The sequence below is a fragment of the Melanerpes formicivorus genome, unplaced genomic scaffold (genome assembly GCF_026170545.1).
Source record: "Melanerpes formicivorus ecotype bairdi unplaced genomic scaffold, bMelFor1.0.p_v2 SCAF_5, whole genome shotgun sequence".
Taxonomy (NCBI): Eukaryota; Metazoa; Chordata; class Aves; order Piciformes; family Picidae; genus Melanerpes; species Melanerpes formicivorus.
In genome coordinates, this window is record NW_027142357.1 from 31,026,765 (window position 1) to 31,045,346 (window position 18,582).

At 39.8% G+C, this 18,582-nt stretch overlaps 1 protein-coding gene across 3 annotated transcripts in view; it reads right to left on the reverse strand.

The window, feature by feature from the left end:
• MYLK (myosin light chain kinase) overlaps positions 1–18,582 on the reverse strand; it is a 216,398-nt gene that overhangs the window by 75,285 nt on the left and 122,531 nt on the right. For all 3 annotated transcript variants that reach the window (XM_068139007.1, XM_068139008.1, XM_068139009.1), the window contains 3 exons: positions 10,811–10,942; positions 9,318–9,515; positions 7,880–8,126 (listed from right to left, as the gene is read on the reverse strand). In XM_068139007.1, coding sequence (XP_067995108.1) covers positions 7,880–8,126; positions 9,318–9,515; positions 10,811–10,942 — 577 coding nt within the window. The remainder of the gene's footprint in view (positions 1–7,879; positions 8,127–9,317; positions 9,516–10,810; positions 10,943–18,582) is intronic.

The following is an 18,582-nucleotide window of genomic DNA, read 5'->3' on the forward strand; positions in this document are numbered from 1 at the left end:
GGACTGAGTGGATTTTGCCTCTGATATTTGGAGCCAAGATACTTCAGATAGCTTTTACTGAACTGTTACTGGGAACAACACACTCCCTGAACAAAAATCAAAGCAATTTACAGAGTTAAACAGCTGCAAACAAACAAGCTAAAGGAAAACAAATACAAACTCTGGACAACCAAGGCAGAGGAAGGGGCTATTCTGCAAAGCTGAAAATCTTTCCAGCTCTGCCTGCTGTTTATTTATTCAAACGCAAGCTCTTAAGTTTTCCAATGTTAAGATATTAAAAGCAGGGTCTCATTTCCTTCCCTCCCCCCTGGCCCAACCAATCAGCAAAATGCATCTACATGGACTGCTCCAGCCTGTACATGTTTATATTAAAAAACATAAAAGTGTCACCATATATGGTGCTGAGTACTTATTCTTCCTTTTGCAGAGGAATACCACGGATGCCTTCTGGAAAGGGCTTCCATTAAAGAATTCATTTAAAGTGCTCCCCCCACTCCCATTGCTCCTTCCCTGCTGCAGATATATATCATGCTTCTAGCCCCAAACAGCCCTTCTCCACAGAAGATGCCAACAGCAAAATTTAACTCCCTCAGGGCAGCAGTTGTGTAACTGTTGCCACTACTCCCCTCATTTGCTCTTAAAAAAAACAGACTTGAATTGACTAAGGACTAGAGACATCTTTTGTTAGTGAAAAAACCCTTTCATCCTTCTCAGTTTAAATATAAAATCCTGGATTATTTTTCTTTTTCAAACAACAAAAACATTTTGCTACTGAAAACATTTCCTGGACATCAACAAAACATATGGGTGTTGAGGGGTGGGGATGGGGGGGTGAAAGGAAAGGCAGGTTTTCCCAGCTGTATTCTCTTTTCAAAAGACTCGCCAGGTAACAGCACCTCCAAGTCCACTGCACCCTGAAGTTTGAAAGATACACTCAGGAGTGCCTTTCTGTAAGTCTGCCATAAACATAGCATCTGGCTTGTTTTTTAAATGGAGATAGATTCCTAGATATGATTCTGTTTGAGTGAAGAAATTATAATTTCACCTATTTGCAACTTGCAATGAAGTCACACAGTAGGCAAGATTAACACAGACACAGTGCTAAGTTATGTCTTTATAATAGCAATTAGTGCCATCACCTTTTCAAATAGACTTCCCTTCTTTTCTATTGCTTTAGAGAACGAAATAGTGGATCAGCCTAATAAAAAAATCAAGCCTTTAGCACCAAGAAGAAATTGGTAGGGTTTACTGAACTAACTGGATTACACATTAAAGGCCCTACTGATAGGAACACATCTTCGTGACCTTATGACTATTAACAACAAAAAACCATGGGAAAGTCAGAACATGCACACTAGAAACTGTTACTGAAGGCAGTCCATAAGGACAGCACTGGGAGACACAACACTAATTTTCTCCAATGCAAAAGACTAGAGAACATCTAAGTACCAAACAGAAACTGTCTGAAAGGCAGGAGAAGATCCAGTCAGAGTATTTAATTCAGTCCTGTACTTGGAGACCTGCCATTCTTACTTCCTTTTATATATGACCCCCATTTGGAAGCAAGAAAAATAGGGGGTGAAAAAAAAACAAAAACAGATCAATGGAAAGATAAATAGGAAGAATTGGAATTATTGCATACCACCTCCTCCCAGCACAATGATTAGCATGAAATGATGGCAGGACACCAACACTGCTGAAAACCTTTCTCTTTCACCACTGTTGAAACTCACAAAACTATTTTTCCCCCCTGCTTCTCAGAAGCTTTTAAGAAAAGCAGACACACTCTGAAACTGCTCAAGGATTTTCTCATTCACCAGTGTTACAGGGCTGTTAGCAGGCTGTTTGTTTACCAGAAGATCCCTCCCATAGGTCTCCTAGAGTTCAATTACTCTTCCTCTAGGATTTAAAACAAGTCCAAAGCAGAAGTAGGAGAAACCATGCAAACTGAAGTATAGACAATTTACAGCATACATCAAACAGGGAGGCACCACTGCCTAGATTCTGTCATGACTGTATGGTGAAAATATTTGCCCACATGAGTTGTGTCACCAGTGGGAGAGGTTAAAGTAACAGAGACAGCACTCTCCCAGGAGAGTGATCTACACATACGAAATGTGGTCCTGGCCACTGCGAAAAATATCATTTCTGCAGGACCTATTTCTGCACTGCAAGCTTCTCTCTGCAAATTCTTCATATATGCAAAGAAGCAAATAAGGAAGGCAAAGTGAACCTCTCTAATCTAAGCCATTTTTCATGGGGTTTGGAAAATAAAGGAGAGGTTAAGAGAGCAGCAGAACATTTTGTTCTATTTTTAAAAACTTGGGAAGCACTTACAAAATATGGCAACAGTGGAACACAGAAGTACCTAGATGGAAAAACTATTCACCAGGTAGTTTTTTGATCTTAGTTATGAGTTCTGATTCAAGTGAATGGCTGAAAACGAGACCACTGGATACAAACCTCAAGTCTGTGTCCAATTCAGGAGAGTAGCCTTCTCAGATCAAGTCCTGCTCCTAGTGAAATCAAATTGATTTTTTTTTTTTTTACTGATTTCAGGGGCAGGGAGAACATAATTTGGTTTTCTGAAATCAGCTGCACAGTCAAAAGAGTGAAGATAACACCACTGACTTACCTTGGAGATTGTGTGATGGAAAATGAGAAACAAGCCAAGAAAAATGAAGAAGGACTGAATGCTAAATTCAATCAAGAATAAGTCTGGACACTTTCTAGAGCTTTTTACATTTACACAATGTCAGAATCTAGACAAGGCAAGACACAGAGGGGCTAGTTATTAAAAACCTGAGCTTTGAAGTACACTAGCACTACTTCAAGCTTTTCATGTCTCTGCTGTTTTCAGTCTTGGTAATAACAATATTACTTCTGCAGCTTGAAGTTCTCCATGTTGACGTTTTATCAACAGAACCCTAGGCAAAGACAGATCTTAGTGACTGTGTTATTGTGGAATAATGATGGGCATGGATAAACCCCATGCTTAGTAGCTATGCTGTAAAGAAGTGTCTTGAAGTGTTGTAGTTTCCAGGATTGTTCTATAGAATGCCCATGCACAGGACTTATCTTTAAAATGTCAAGGAGCAACAATAACCCCCCCCCACACACACCACCACTACCAAACCCAAATAAAACCCCAGCTGCAAAGCCTGAAGCAATTTTAAAAATAGCTCTGTCCTATTGTGGGATCAGTTTTCCCTGGAATGGCTTTTATGTTCAAAATATCTTGAAATACTAGTTTCTTGGCAGAATCTACTCAAATATTTTCACTGAACCTTAGATGAGAGTTATTGTCTGCATGTCCCTAGGAAGACCTCTTCAGAGGAAGAGGGGGAAAAGCACTGTTAATTATAGTGTGGGGACACACCAAACATTCCTACTGGCCTACTAAGTGTGAAACCAGTATCTGTGAGTAAATTACAGGGTTTTTTTAGGAATGAACTGAAGAGGGCAAAGAAGTTGATCCCCTGCTATAGCTGATGCTTCGGTGCGGGTAACTGTGAAGTCTCAGGATGAGGTTTTGCAACTCTTGTGAGTTAGTTCAATGGAGAAACACATCCCTGATTCCATAAAGCTTTAACCTTAAAGAATGCAACCCATCTATTGGATCACAACTTCAGCTGACCTAAAGCAGAGGATGCACTGATTTACCTCACTTGACAGCTTGGCCAAAAGCTTTTTACACCTGCAAGACCAGTCATTTTATTTTCCTTTTACAGTTGGGTAGGAATGGGAAGGGGTGATGGTGTTCTCTCCTAAAAACAGACTATGTGTTGATAGTTGAAAACAAGGTTTGCAAACTGTATCTTGCAGACAGATGGAACTGTATTTACTGTTTAGTGTAACGGAATGTAACCTTACAACTGCTTTTTATATAGCCTGAATTGCAGAGTATCCAAGATACCACTGAATTATGAGTGTTTACCTCTGATTTTAATCACATTATCAAAATCTCTACGTAATATTAATCAACACTAACCAAACTTTATGGAAGATGGAACGAGAAGATAAATATTCAGCATCTGAGAAGACAAAGGTTAACAAAGCAGATGATTTGTTTACAGAACTGCAGGCATTCCTGAGGTCTCTCATGTTGACTGTGCTGTTATAAAGATAAAGGCTCTGCTCAACAAACACAGTCTCTGCCCAGTACTTTGCTTACCTCCTCATTTATGATGTACACACTGAAAGAATAGGAGGAAGTCATACTGGAATAAAAGGATACCAGTGCTTAAATCACTGGAAGAATGCAAAGGACAGGACGAGAAAAATATGTCTGTGGTTTTCTGAGTCAAAAAAAGGATTTTTATTTCCTGTTTCAGTTATGATGGTTTCCCAGAGACACTAACTAATTTCTTATCCCTCCATCACATGGCTGGCATTTTTCAGGCTGTAAAATGCTCAAATGTCAATAGATGAACCACAGTACTGGATGAATCTGTTGTTCTTTTTATATTTATGCAACACCATTCCTTGAGGCCTGAGCAATAACGTGCTCAATGGAACATTGTAAGGATGATAAAAATGAAGAACACCAAGTGTAGAGGTATCAGAGGTTTGTGTAGGTTTAAAACAAGGACCAGGAGAAGGTTACAATGAACACCCTCTTAGAAGCCAGACTTAGTAGGTAGGGTAAAAGGTAAAGCAAACACATGTTTCTAACCAGCACTGAGGGATGGAAATACAGAAAACCAAACAGCAATTGTTGATGGATTTATCACCTTTTTCAGCTCACTCTGATAAAGGAGAAAGAACTAGGAAGAGACAGACAAATCTTTTGTTAAAGTTTTATTTTTAACACCAGATTTTTGACTTGTGAGAATAGAATAGAATAGAATAGAATAGAATAGAATAGAATAGAATAGAATAGAATAGAATAGAAATGACCAGGTTGGAAAAGACCTTTGAGATCATCAAGTCCAACCTACCACCCAACACCATCTAATCAACTAAACCATGGCACCAAGTGCCTCATCCAGTCTTTTCTTAAAACACTTCCAGTGATGGTGACTCCACCACCACCCTGGGCAGCCCATTCCAATGGCCAATCACTCTTTCTGTGAAGAACTTCTTCCTAACATCCAGCCTAAACCTCCCCTGGTGCAGCTTGAGACTGTGTCCTCTTGTTCTGGTGTTTGTTGCCTGGGAGAAGAGACCAACCCCCACCTGGCTACAACCTCCCTTCAGGAAGTTGTAGACAGCAATGAGGTCTCCTCTGATCCTCCTCTTCTCTAGGCTAAGCAACCCCAGCTCCCTCAGCCTCTCCCCATAGGGCTTGTGCTCCAGACCTCTCACCAGTTTTGTTGCCCTTCTCTGGACATGTTCCAGCAAATCAACATCTTTCCTAAACTGAGGGGCCCAGAACTGGACACAGGACTCAAGGTGTGGCCTAACCAGTGCTGAGTACAGGGGCAGAATGACCTCCCTGCTCTTCCTGGCCACACTATTTCTGATGCAGTCTAGGATGCCATTGGCCTTCTTGGCCACACTGTTGTCTCCTGTTCAGCGTACTATCAACCAGTACCCCCAGGTCCCTCTCTGCATGGCCACTCTCCAGCCACTCTGACCCCAGCCTGTAGCACTGCATGGGGTTGTTGATGCAGCCAACTCAAAAGAGAAATTGTGGAGATATTATGACAGAATTTATAGTTTAAGAATAAGGCAGAAGAAAAATGGAAAATAATTAGCACAAGTAGGAAACAATGCCCAGACTAATTAAGGGAGTTGGAGAAGGAATGACTCCCTAAAAGCAGCTCTGCAGCATGCTTCTAAAATTAATACATGGAAAGGAGTTGCATGTTTTATTTGAAAAGAAAATGATAATTTTTAAAAATAGCCCACTGACAACTTCTCTGTAAACTCTTCAGTGAATTGGCTTGGGGTTTATCAGTTATTCTCCACTTTAAATGGACTTTGTAGGAGTTTTTGAAAGACACTAAAAGCAGCTCTCCTCTCAGGTACTGTTAAGACTGTTTGGGAATGTATACACAATTCTCAATCACGTATTCAAGATAAATGCAAGCAGTTCAAAAGCTATTTAGACAAGACTACTTGCTGCTGAAAATTATTTTAGCTCTATTGCAAACTTGAAGTTTTACAGCTGACGTTTGGCTCCTCGGATATTCCTGAGGCAGTTACTTCTCCATTCCTCATAGTACATGCGCAATTTAAAAGCATCTGGCTTTCTGCTCCCCGAACAGTAGAAGAATTTTACAAATGACAGCAGCGTGAAAAGCATTCCCCTTGCTCTAGCTCCAGCAGACCTTTACTCATTATGGATTAGAAAAAGCCCCTGTGAATGCACTGATCTTTGTGGTATCCCTAGCTATTTCTCCACTAAAAGGATTAGGGAGTAACTGAAGCTAGTACATAATCAGCTGTGTTGTTTTCTAGCTACAACTTTACTTCTCACCCTCCCAAAAATTGTTCTTCTCCACTAATTTTCTGTAACAGTTTCTAAGTGTGCATTCTGTTATGTTCTGGAGTCATGATATTGTCAAGATTCTGGCACATACAGCTCTACCATATAAATATTAGTAATAAGGCTTAAAATTAAGTGTAGGGAAACTTCATTATAGGAACTGTTGATTTACATGTGTTCTGAAGCATTCTTTTCTGGTGAAAAGGGAGTGCCTTGTCTGATTTTAAATACTAAAATATACTGAGGCTAGTTTGTGGCTGCCTGTGATCATCTATGGAAACATACCCTACAGCTAGGTGTCTACATAGTGATATGTCCATCATATGGGGTTGGAAAGTAAGCTAGAGCTATAAAAAATTAAACTCACCATTTATAGGCTAAACAGATTAGATTTATCAAGGAGCACTTTGTCCCCTTGGTTTCGGAAGACAAAGGCAAAGGACAAATTGACTTTTAAATTTTGCACTAGGCTGAAATTTATGAAACAAAAGTAACTTGCTTATAGCCTGGGAAAAAGACAAAAAGCATCACAAACCAGACAAGTGCAAGAGGCGTAGAGCTGCAGTGCCAACACTTTGTAACATCTGTACAAAGCGCCTATTGGACTAGTCCATCTGGACTGAAAGGCTAGTGTGTGGAGCACTGCAGATCATTTTCTTGCAGTGTAATGGATTCAAATGTCCATGATGCTTAAATAAATAGCACAGAATGCTAACAGCAGTTTTAAGTCATACATACAGCTTTCTACAGCCACACAGGGGACATGTAATTATGCCCAATCTTCACCACTGGAGGTAGAAAATGCTGTGGCACTTTCTACAAGGTAAATAACCAGCAATTATTCTTCACTTAAAGGACAGTTATTTTTACCAAGAGGGGAAAAAAAAAAAGCTCTTCTAAATTTTGGAGGACTGGCAAAAAAATTCAAAGCATCAGGGTGCCTCATTTTAAAGATACATCAGAAAAAGGAGACTACAACTTCCATATAAAATTCAGACATTTGTAACATGACAAGGAAGCACTCTCTCCCCTTAAAGGTATGGATCATAGTCTTGTAGAATGATCCCTTCCAGATCCGGCTGTTCTCATGGAAAGAAAGTAGCTTTGCAAAAATCCAGAGAGATGCCAAACATGATAAAAGTTATCTCCAAAATCAAGACACTCACTGAGCTTTCCTTTACTAGAAATCCAGACTGCTTCCCATGCTGCTTCCACAGAGCTTTGTTTTTCAGGACCCCAGAAGGAAGCTGTCCACTACTTTGTCCTTTTTTTCTTTCCTCTTTAAGTGTTGTTAGATAATTCCTCAGAAATATTCTATTTCTTCAGTAACATACTGTTTTGTGTAAATAAGAGGGAATTCTTGTCTTTTTCAGGCAGGAATTTCAACTTGAGGGTAATTACAACTAACTGTTCCAAGGGAATAAGCTCTATCCATGGCAAACATACCTGAGCTGAATTTCGTATTGCCCTGCATGACGAGTCTGCACATTCCTCAAGACCAATGTGAAGATGTCTTCATTTTGCAGGATTTCACATGTTGTTCCTGCCATTATTTCTTGTCCATCTTTAAACCAGTGAACAGTGGGGAAAGGATCTCCAGCAATGGCACAAGATATAAGGACATTTTGCCCAGGTGCTGCTGTCACCGATCTTGGTTTGCTGATGAACCAGGGCTGAATACCATCCTGAGGTTCTGCAGTTTACAAACACAGTTTGTAAAGATTGAATGCAATTAATAAGGTAACTAATTTCAGGGAAAGACTAGCAAAGTTATTTTGAACATGCAGGGTATACATTCTTAATCTGAAAATAAGTCAGGCTTTAATTTTGGAAGTAACTTTTGTTGATACTAAAATTAATCATTTACTTACTGGCACTTTACTGGCTCAATCCAGGACTATATTAAGAACAAAACAAAGGGACTTTAAACCTTCCCTAAAAGGAATCTTGAAGATTTGCCCTTAAAGAATATGGATAGGAATAGCTTTAAGAGCTAGTGACAGCACTGTAACTGCTGTGCAGTTGAGAGCTCATGTAATAAATCATCATTAACAGCTGGATAAAATTGCATTTAATATAGAAGACCGACCCTGAGGCTAGGTTTCAGTGGAGTTTAGAGAACAGAGGAAGGTCTGAATTCAGAGCGGACAGAATTCAAAGTGACAACATACCACAGACCCAGCCCTGGAGCCACAGCTCTCTGAAATCCTGTGGTTAAGAACTTTTACATTAAAAATAACAAAACCCTCCCATTTATTTCAAATAATTCTCAGTAATGCCTATGGGAAAAGGATGGCATACAGTAGGATAAGATGAAGTCCCTGTCATGATGGTAGTGAATGCCCAATCACAGAAGTTTCTAAGTGCCTCGGTGTTTACTGTGGGATTTACATCATATGTGAAGATTCAAAGCCAAAAGTTTTTGCAACTAGTTCTCAAATTGCAGAAATCACATGTTCCTCAACTGCTACCACTACTATGCTGATATTAAAGTCAGGATACCTGGCTCATAGACAGCCTTTCCAAATACACAAGGCTTTAATTAGAAAGCAGAATGTTATTAAATGGTTTACATTAAGTCCGTAGCTAAGTAAACATTACAGTTAGAATCTGAAAGTGCATTTAGCAGAAGTTTTGCACTGCCCCTAGGAATAGGGCTGAAGAATGCATTTCTGAAATAGTAACATAATGTTCCAGAGTGAAAAGACTTTTTTTAAAGTTGCTTCTGCTCAATGTCCTTTTTAATTCAGATGCAGAGACTGAGCACTCCGAGCATCTTTCACAACAGACCTTATAAACACTCACGTACTTTAAATAGATGTTTCTTCAGCACATTAGAATTATTTTCTTCTAGCATTTCCTAAGGTGGAGAAGAACTTTATACCTTGTACTGTCAATGTAGCCTGGGTTTGAGCTTCTCCTAACTCATTCCAGGCTTCACAGGTGTATTTGCCTGTATCTTCAGGAAATACTTCCTGGATGTACAGACTGTACTCATCACCTTTCTTCTCAAAGTGAAAATCTTCTGTCTCCTGTATTTCTTTCCCATTATGCAGCCAGATAATTTCAGGAGGTGGGTTAGCTGAAAAAAAAAGGAAACAAAACCAAAACATAACAAAAGAATCAGAGACACACACAAAACCATCTTTTGATTAAGAAAATGAACAAGGTTTGCTATTTTCTGTCACTTGATTCTGCAATTTCATCCTTAAAACATTCAGGAATTTAACTCTGATGGTGCTATTTAATATGGCATAGTTCTGCCTACCTTATTACAGTTAAAATACAAATGCATATGGGAAACATACATACAATAGAGGGGGAGAATGAGTTCTAGATGCCACGAAGGGGGTTATCAATGGTTTTTATTACCAAAGTTCATGCCAGGACTGCTCTTTTCTGTAGCACTCTTACTGAGGTTTCAGGAATACCATTTTGTTTGGTTCACAATATCTAAAACAAGTCAGTGTGGCCAGCAGGTCAAGGGAGGTGATTCTCCCCCTCTACTAAGCTCTGGTGAGACCCCACCTGGAGTATTGCGTCCAACTCTGGAGCCCCTATTACAAGAGGGATATGGACATGCTGGAGCATGTCCAGAGAAGGGCCAGGAGGATGATCAGAGGGCTGGAGCACCTCTCCTGTGAGGACAGACTGAAGGAGTTGGGGCTGTTCAGTCTGCAGAAGAGAAGGCTCCGAGGTGACCTAATTGTGGCCTTCCAGTATCTGAAAGGGGCCGACAGGAGGGCTGGGGAGGGACTTCTCAGGATCTCAGGTAATGATAGGACTAGGGGGAATGGAATGAAGCTGGAGGTGGGGAGATTCAGGCTGGATGTGAGGAGATTCAGGCTGGATGTGAGGAGGAAGTTCTTCACCATGAGAGTGGTGAAGCCCTGGAATGGGTTGTCCAGGGAGGTGGTCGAGGCCCCGTCTCTGGAGGTGTTTAAGCCCAGGCTGGACGAGGCTCTGGCCAGGCTGATCTAGTGTAGGGTGTCCCTGCCCATGGCAGGGGGGTTGGAACTAGATGATCCTTGTGGTCCCTTCCAACCCTGACTGATACTATGATACTACTATGATACTATGAAGTCTACTGAGATTTAGTTTTAGTTCAACATCAGGATCCAATAATAACCTTATTTTAATTATTGTTCCAATATAGACACAACTGTACAGGTCTGGACACATTAACTCTGTATAACATTCATCTACACTGAAGATCAGATTAGACAAACCTAGATTTTACTTTTTTAAAATTGGTCTCTTGAAATATTATTTCCAAATACAAATACACCTGCTAAAAGAAGAAGACAGTGGGAAAAAAACACACACTGTGAAGCAGGACTTAAAATTCTTAAATAATACTGTTCTATAGCTACGCACCTGATACCTCCACAGTCATTATCACTTGACTTCCATCCATTACTTTGAGGTCAGTCAGACCTTTCAGGAAGATGGGTGCAAAAGTCTTGTTTCCAGCCTGTGTACTTTCTGCCTTCTTGCTGCTCTTCTTTTCTGTAAAGTCAAGAAAAGAACAAAAAGTGTCCCTTACTGGAGTTGTCACTGTAAGTTTTAACTGACCTTAGGTTCAAACTGATTTCAAGGCAGTGCTCTTATTTCAGCTTTCAGAAGGTGAAAATCATTGAAAACATCCAATGTAGCTGTTTTGTCTTCCCAGTAGTCCCAAGAAAGACAAGAAATGGGAATGGAGGAGTCAATCCTCCAGGAATCCTCTTTAATCATTGTTAAGAGATATCATAGAGTATCATACAGAAATTTACTCTCATTTGCCCCAAGTACATGTGCACAGTTGCAAAAAAGCCCCACAAAAACACTAAACCAAATAGCTCACAACTAACAATTCAATGTTTTTAATCACTGCTAAATTCACAAAATCATCCTAAAATATGTTAAAAGTCGATGTCATCAGGACTGACATGTTAAAAATGTAAACTCACAAGAATATAGGAGCCTAAAAACCATTTGGATTGTTACACAGTCAATATCAAAAGGATTTGAGTTCAACGTACTTCTCTCCTGTATTACACTTAGCCAACTGTTTGATGATAGGAAAGATTGAAACCTGATGTTGTCAGCCTATAAAATCACAAATAACACTGTAGGATTAGGCCTTTTTTATTATTTAATTTTAGGCTGTACAGTCAAATGATGAGTGCTGGAGTTAAACAGGTTACTCTTAAAAGTAAAACCTATCTGTGGCAGATATGCAATTTGCAGTGTTCTTAGTGATCTCTGTCTTAGATTCAGAGTCTGTGAGGCAAAAATCATTTAACTGTGACCTGCATGGTACACTAAACCAGGAAAGACCCTTCTGATCTAAAAACTTAAGCAACAAAGACACTTCTGAAGCCAAAGTAGTGATCATGACCAAATATAAAAATCATAAATATTTATTGGTCACTTGGATACTTTTTGTTTTGTTTAGCTTGAGCTCAGACGTCTTACATCCTGCCTTTGAAATGCCAACCTACTTTCTATCTATACATAAAAATAGCTTAATTTTGCATATTCCTACTGTCAGAATTTTCAAAGGCATATCAAGATAATTCAAAATAGTATACAGCAACACAAGCTGTCATGTTGGAAAAACACTCCCCAATTTCTAAAAAGATGGTGATCAGAAAAAGTGGAATCACCTCACTGAGCCTGTCCACCAAACCTCCTGGAGGCAAAAAAGTTAAGCTTGTCCCAGGGTTATTTGAGCTCAAGGTAAATTTGGAAGCCGCCTGGAAAGGAAGTTTTTCCTCTTCTCCAGCAAAGCTTTTTCTAGCCAAAATCTTGTCTCCCTGGCTTATGCTGTAGGTCTTTTCTTGGCACTGAGTAGTGAGACATTGATGCATGTGAGAATGGAAATATGGGACCTGACCGAGACCCACTCAGCTCAGTGTTATGCACTTACTACTCTGATATGTCTGGTTCACCACCAAACCTCATTGGCCAGTCCTAAGGCTTCCTATAGCACCTGCTTGTATGAAACTAATGCAATATAGACAACAGGCATGACATTGGGTCAAACCTATCTAAAGTAATAAACTGCTGTGTTTCACCATATTCCTCTGGTTTGCACTATTTACTCAGGGAAGCAACTTCAAAAACTGCTGTGTTAAACAAAGTCTGTACTTTTCCTTTGCCATTCTAATGTCTTGCAGAAAATCCCTTTGTCCTTCAAACTGAACGAGACCTGGGAGGGAAAGCATAAATCCCCATAGAGGGAAAAAGGGAGAAAAGAAAGAGAAGAAAGGAGGAAAAGGGAAAACCAGGAAAGTAATGACAGGAAAGAAGCACATGAGGGAAAAAGGAAGAAAAGAACACAAATAATGCTGCTTCTGCTATTCCTTTTGTTGAAATAATCTATAATAGTGCAAATTGAGAAGGCAGCTATGCAGTAAAAGAAGAGCACAGAAAGGAAAATAAAAGCAGAGATGTAGTTCTAGACCAACAGAAAAATAGAGCTGGGGTAGGTATGATCAAAGAAGTTCAAGCCTTCAGAGAAGGACAGGTAACAAAAAACCAGCTGATACAGTTCTTACAAGAGAGTTAACCGTGACCAGGAAACGAATTTGCTAATAGTGCTCCAGCAGCAATTCTCCCAGAACAGACCAAGCTGCTTCCAGCAGAGCCCTGGTACGAACAACACTAAGTACCACCAGCAGCACACCGCATCCCTCACAACTGGCTCTTTGCTTTATTAGACTAACATACCTGTTCCATGTAGTCTAAATAAATAGATTTCTGTAATCAAAAAGCAAAATGCAGCAAAACTGCCTCAGCTTTTACTTAAAATTTGACTTTGTGAACTGCTAGACTTTAGAAAAACAACCAAGAACTAAACTGCCACACTGACAGCTTTAGTGTCAGGACAATCAGTTTTAGATACATTATTTAGCTTTATACAGTCATGCAGAGACCAAATTACAAAGCCTGAATGTTAACCATTTTCAGTTTCTTCTGCAGCTTGTAAATGCTTTTAGTTGTTTATTTATTACACAGCACAATGCAGTGACTCAGTGCCTCTCTGATGAAAACTTCAGCCTTTCACAACTTTACCATGAGATAGCAGTGCTGTACATTTTCTCAGCTTGTTTTAATATACCTAAGGGCTTCCATTTTAGCCTTTATAGCTCTTGTTTGAAAAAAAACCAACAAACCAGCAGTCAATTTGATTGTGGAAGGTGGAAAAAGAAGGGGCACCGTCATTCAAGATTAACCATTTCTCGTTCCCTGCTCCCATTTATAATGAAAAGATGATGTGTGACTGTACTTCCTTTAGAAAACACTTGGCTAAATATTTTGTCAGGAAATCGTGCAATGAGAGCCATACACGCACAAAAACAAACCAACCAACCAACCAACCCAGGCATTGTTTGCAAAAGACTTCATGAAGTCTAACAACTATAGAAGTTGACTTTCCCTAGCCACAGCTACATGCTAGTAGTCTCACATATCAGGAGCAAAATCTGTGACTTGCACCAGGAAAAAGCAGAGCAAGCAGATAAGAAAAACAAGACACAAATAAGCAAGATGCATGCTGTGAAAGGCAGCCTTAGGGCTTGCTTTCCTTCATTCTTCCAAAAGCCCTTTCATCCCACCAACTCTGCTAGGGTTCAAAATCCACATGCTTTTCCGTGACAGTGGGATTTGGAGCCCAAAGGAAGGGGAAGAGAAAGAAGAATGCACAGGTACCGCTCCCAGCTCAGATATTGCAAGTCACTGTGCTTCTGGCTGAAACAACCCTTTCCTAACACCGCAGGGTAATTTTGCTGCCAAAACAACAGACAATAACAATATGGCACATCTGGCACCAGAAAGGAAATCTGGAACCTATGGGAAATTTCATCTGACATTAGCATGAGGGGATGACTTGGTTATATGTCTTCACATCCTTGAGGTTAATCAACTGCATGTGAAAAAAGAGATCCGATCTCTTCCTAGTATGTTAATGTGCTCCAATCACCTATAGCCATGTAATATCTCCCTCACCACTCTTAACTTCCTATTACTTTTTCTTTCAAGTAGCAGTAGGTTCACTGCTAATAAGGAAAAGGAGTATAAGAGTTAACCCACAGCAGTATTGCTATAGTGAATAAAAACATTCTACTTGAAGCAGTTTTCTCCCTCCCTTTCTTTTCCCCAATCAGCTTCTGCTACTGCAGTGAGTTTCACCCAGATGGATGAGTCAAAGCAATTCATGAGGAGCATCAGAAAGCACTACATAAAGCGGGCTTGATAAAGCACACATACATTTCAATAACTTATTTTTAGACCACGCAACTAGTTTATTTTACAGTAGCTGATAAAAGCTGCCACAATTTTTTTAACCACAGCTGTTAGTTTTGTGCAGGTCAAATCATGCAAGATAATACAGAAGATATTATGATTTTCTCAAAGGCTGCTTATAGAGGACTGAATTCTCCAAGGCTCTTATAAACTTACAAGATCAAAAAGTTTTATAATTTCTGCACAACACTGTGGTCTAGTACAGTACGTAAGCCCATCTGGGGCACTCTCTTGAGTACTGGTCTCTGTCATTTCAGCAAGGTTTTTGATAAGGCTTTACCCAGGGTGATAGATTTAAAAAGCCACAAAAAATTACTCCACTTACATGGTTTCTAAGGTTTTTGCCTTTTGTTGGGCTTTACTATGCATCAGTGTTGGGAAACAGCAACTAATGAGATGCACAGTTCAGTGGGAAACAGCTTGGGTGACCAGAAATAGTAAGCAAAGCATTTAAAGGGTACCTTATATACCCACATATGTTTTCTACGAAGCAAAAGTAACATAGGCTTTTCCCACAGCATTGCCTTACCCCTAAGGGTTCCCTTTTTTATTATACAGTGTAATAAGCATCCAAATCTATGTTTAAAAAAGCCACTCACTTGGTGCATTAAATCCACAGAGAGTGAGGAGAATGTAAACTCTTCCAGTTTCTTAGGAGAATACAGATTCTCAAAATATTCAGACTGCAGTGGGAAAGGAGAGATATTGCTTCTGCCATACAACTATTTCTGTTAAACTCTTCTTCTATTTTCCTGTGTTTATATAATCAATAGTGAATTAATCTGTCTACAGCTACTATACCAAACAACTGTTTATCTACTAACCTGTACTCATGGAAATTTAAGGTGATTAAAAATGCTTTCCTATTATTTGACTTTCCTCAATCCAGGATTTAAAGAGTCCTTACATAAACTGAATACTCTTACAAAGTGTCCTCCATATATCCGCAGACTGGAAATTATTGTTGGCTGAAAAAAAAATATTGTGTATTTTAAAAACCTAGACCTGGATCAGAACCTAGTGCTTGAACACATCTGTAAACATCTTTACAAGGATAAGCAAGAGTGATTGTGTTGAAGGCATATATGTAAAATAAAATCTGGAAAACTCATGCTGCGCTGAACAGTTAGCCTACTACAAATCAGTTATACAACACACGTGTACCAGTTTAACTGCAATATGCAACCAACTCTTTACTTTCTAAGGTAAAATAAATGTATACACCCATAGTGAAGGGGAAAAAAAAAGAATCAATAACTGCACTGTGATGTTTCCATTCTCAGATTTGCTGTTGAAATTGGAATGAAGAACATCCAGACTGGGATGCACACTTCAAGCAGAATTCCTGGGTTTTGCCTGGCCTGTGGTCAAACCAGTTAACATTTTATGGACATTATCTATTCTAGTAAATTTTCTTGTTCATTAGTCTACCCAGATATACTGAAGACTTTTTAATGTGAGCTGCAGAATGCTGACATCTCCTGTTGAAACATCAGGACTTCAGCATGCTCGACGCTGCACAGAATCACACAACAATTGAGCTTAGAAGGGACCCCAGCACAGACAGAGGCAGCCACAGCACTGCACATGGATGTCTTCAACGCAGTAATTTGGCTGCACAAGGTCAGGGTCACAATTGGTTACTAGTCAAGGACATATGAAGGATAGAGTTTGCTGCCTTATGTTCAGAACACTGAAAACAACTGGCAGTGTTTAGTCTTACAAGAGATTTAATTATACTCAAGGAATCTGTTTTCCAGAATCATGGTTAACTGCCAAATAATGCCTAGCCTGAGCCGTGCGAAAGGACTGCCTCAGCAACATTTACCATTTATGGTGTTTAAATATCATTCTGGCTCAGAGGCTAGTAAGTCAACTGAGCTGAGAATGCTTAACTCAAAAGGCTCTCTGTGTGAGCAAGCTCAGAGAAAGGAGAAGCAGATTTCACTAAAATCTCTCAAAGACTCAGGTTCACATACAGATCTGGATCCTGAAAAGGCATTTTCAACATAAATAAATACATCTGTAAACAGAGGTCACACTAACAATGCTAGCAACTAAAATCCCCAACAGATATTATAAGGCAGAAAATTGGTATTTGGACACTCATCTGTCTCTCTCCTTGTAAAGCATTTTTCTGTTTCAGGCCTGAAGTGATATGGTTGAAATATTTACAGCAAATCTTCCGAGAATTCCAAGCTCGATTTATACTGGCATATAAAAACACAAGACCTCTATCTTCTTGAGACATATAGGGATATTTCTGCTCTATTAAAGGCTTAGTTTGGTATGCCAGTTTGGGAACTTACGAGAACTAGATGTTTAGTGACCTAGCATCTACCTCCCATCATTTATTGCTGCAGTTATAATTTGGTTGTGCAAATGGAAGGTGAGATATAAATATCTTCAGGAGATATGTTTACTGAAGAGCCAGGCTAAGTTATCACCTGTACGTTGTGCCTTGCATTACCCAGAAAAACTCTTAACCCAAGACTAGCAATGCCCTAAGCCTATGCTAGTCAGGGTGGTTAGGGATACACAAAGGAGGCCAAGTTCCACTTTATTCATTCTGGCAATCTATTTATTGCTAGGCTACAGTTATAGGCTAGTTTTCCGGTCCTGTCCTGCAACTTCATGTATGCTCCTTCTTTCCCGAGTCCTCTGCATGGGACATCTGTATGGAAAGCCCTCTATATAGGATATCACTAGGACATCAGCATGGAGTCAATTACTTTCATTGGAAGGGACCTACATATAGTCCAGCTGTCAGACCAATTCAGAGACAACTAAAAGTTAAAGCATGTTGTTAAGGACATTGTCCAAATGCCTCTTTAACACTGACAAGCTTAGGGCATTGACCACTCCTCTAGGAAATCTATTCCAGTGTTTGACCACCCTCTTGGTAAACAAATGCTTCCCAACATCTAGTACAAATTCCTGATGCAGCTTTGAACCATTTCCATATATCCTACCACTGGATCCCAGGAAAAAGAGATCAGCACCTCCCTTTTCACTTCCTTTCCTCAGGAAAAACATGAGAGTGCAGTGGACAGAGATGCAAAGTAGCCTGCTGAGTCCGGGGCAGATGACTTGACAGCATTCCAAATTCTTCAGTGACAGTCTCACTGGAAGTTTTTGCAGCAGAAGTGGTGTTCTGCTTTGGCCTGCAGAACCGTCTGCCTTATAAAAGACTTAAGCCTGCGTGCCAGTTATTTATATCAAGTAATTGCTCTTTTGTCACTGCCACAGACAGCAACTCCATGGATGGAATGAGACTGTGTATACCTACCAAATGCATTTACAAGGCAGCTCAGCTGGCCCACTACTAGCAAATTCCCCAGCATTAGGTACCAGTCTGACTTGGAGAACTGCAGAAAAGGTGCTTCATGTATGCTAGATCAAGCCAGGTTAGCTCAACAGTGAAAATGTGTGTACCTCTCAGAAACCAAGTCCATTTTTAACTCCATAGAAACAGACACTACATTCAACTCTCAGATACTTTGGGACTGATTTTCAGTTATTAATTCTGATTAGGATTTCCTCCCATCCAAGAGCTTGCCTGCCTCAAATCTCTGCACAACAGTCATTTCTGGAGAGTTTTATAAATTGAGCTAATCCGGTGAGATTGTTTGATGGCTGACTGAGTTCCCATTAGCTAATCCACATCAGCTGCTCTTGGTAACATTCTTTGGGGTAACATTATGCCCACACTTTCAAAATCACTCAGGCACATGTTTAGTTAACAGGTTTTGTATGTATTTTGATGACTTCAGTTTTTCAGCTGAAACTTAGAGCATTACAGAATTTGGCAATCCAAGCTGGGACTGTTTACCCCTTGACCAATGCAGGGCCATCTC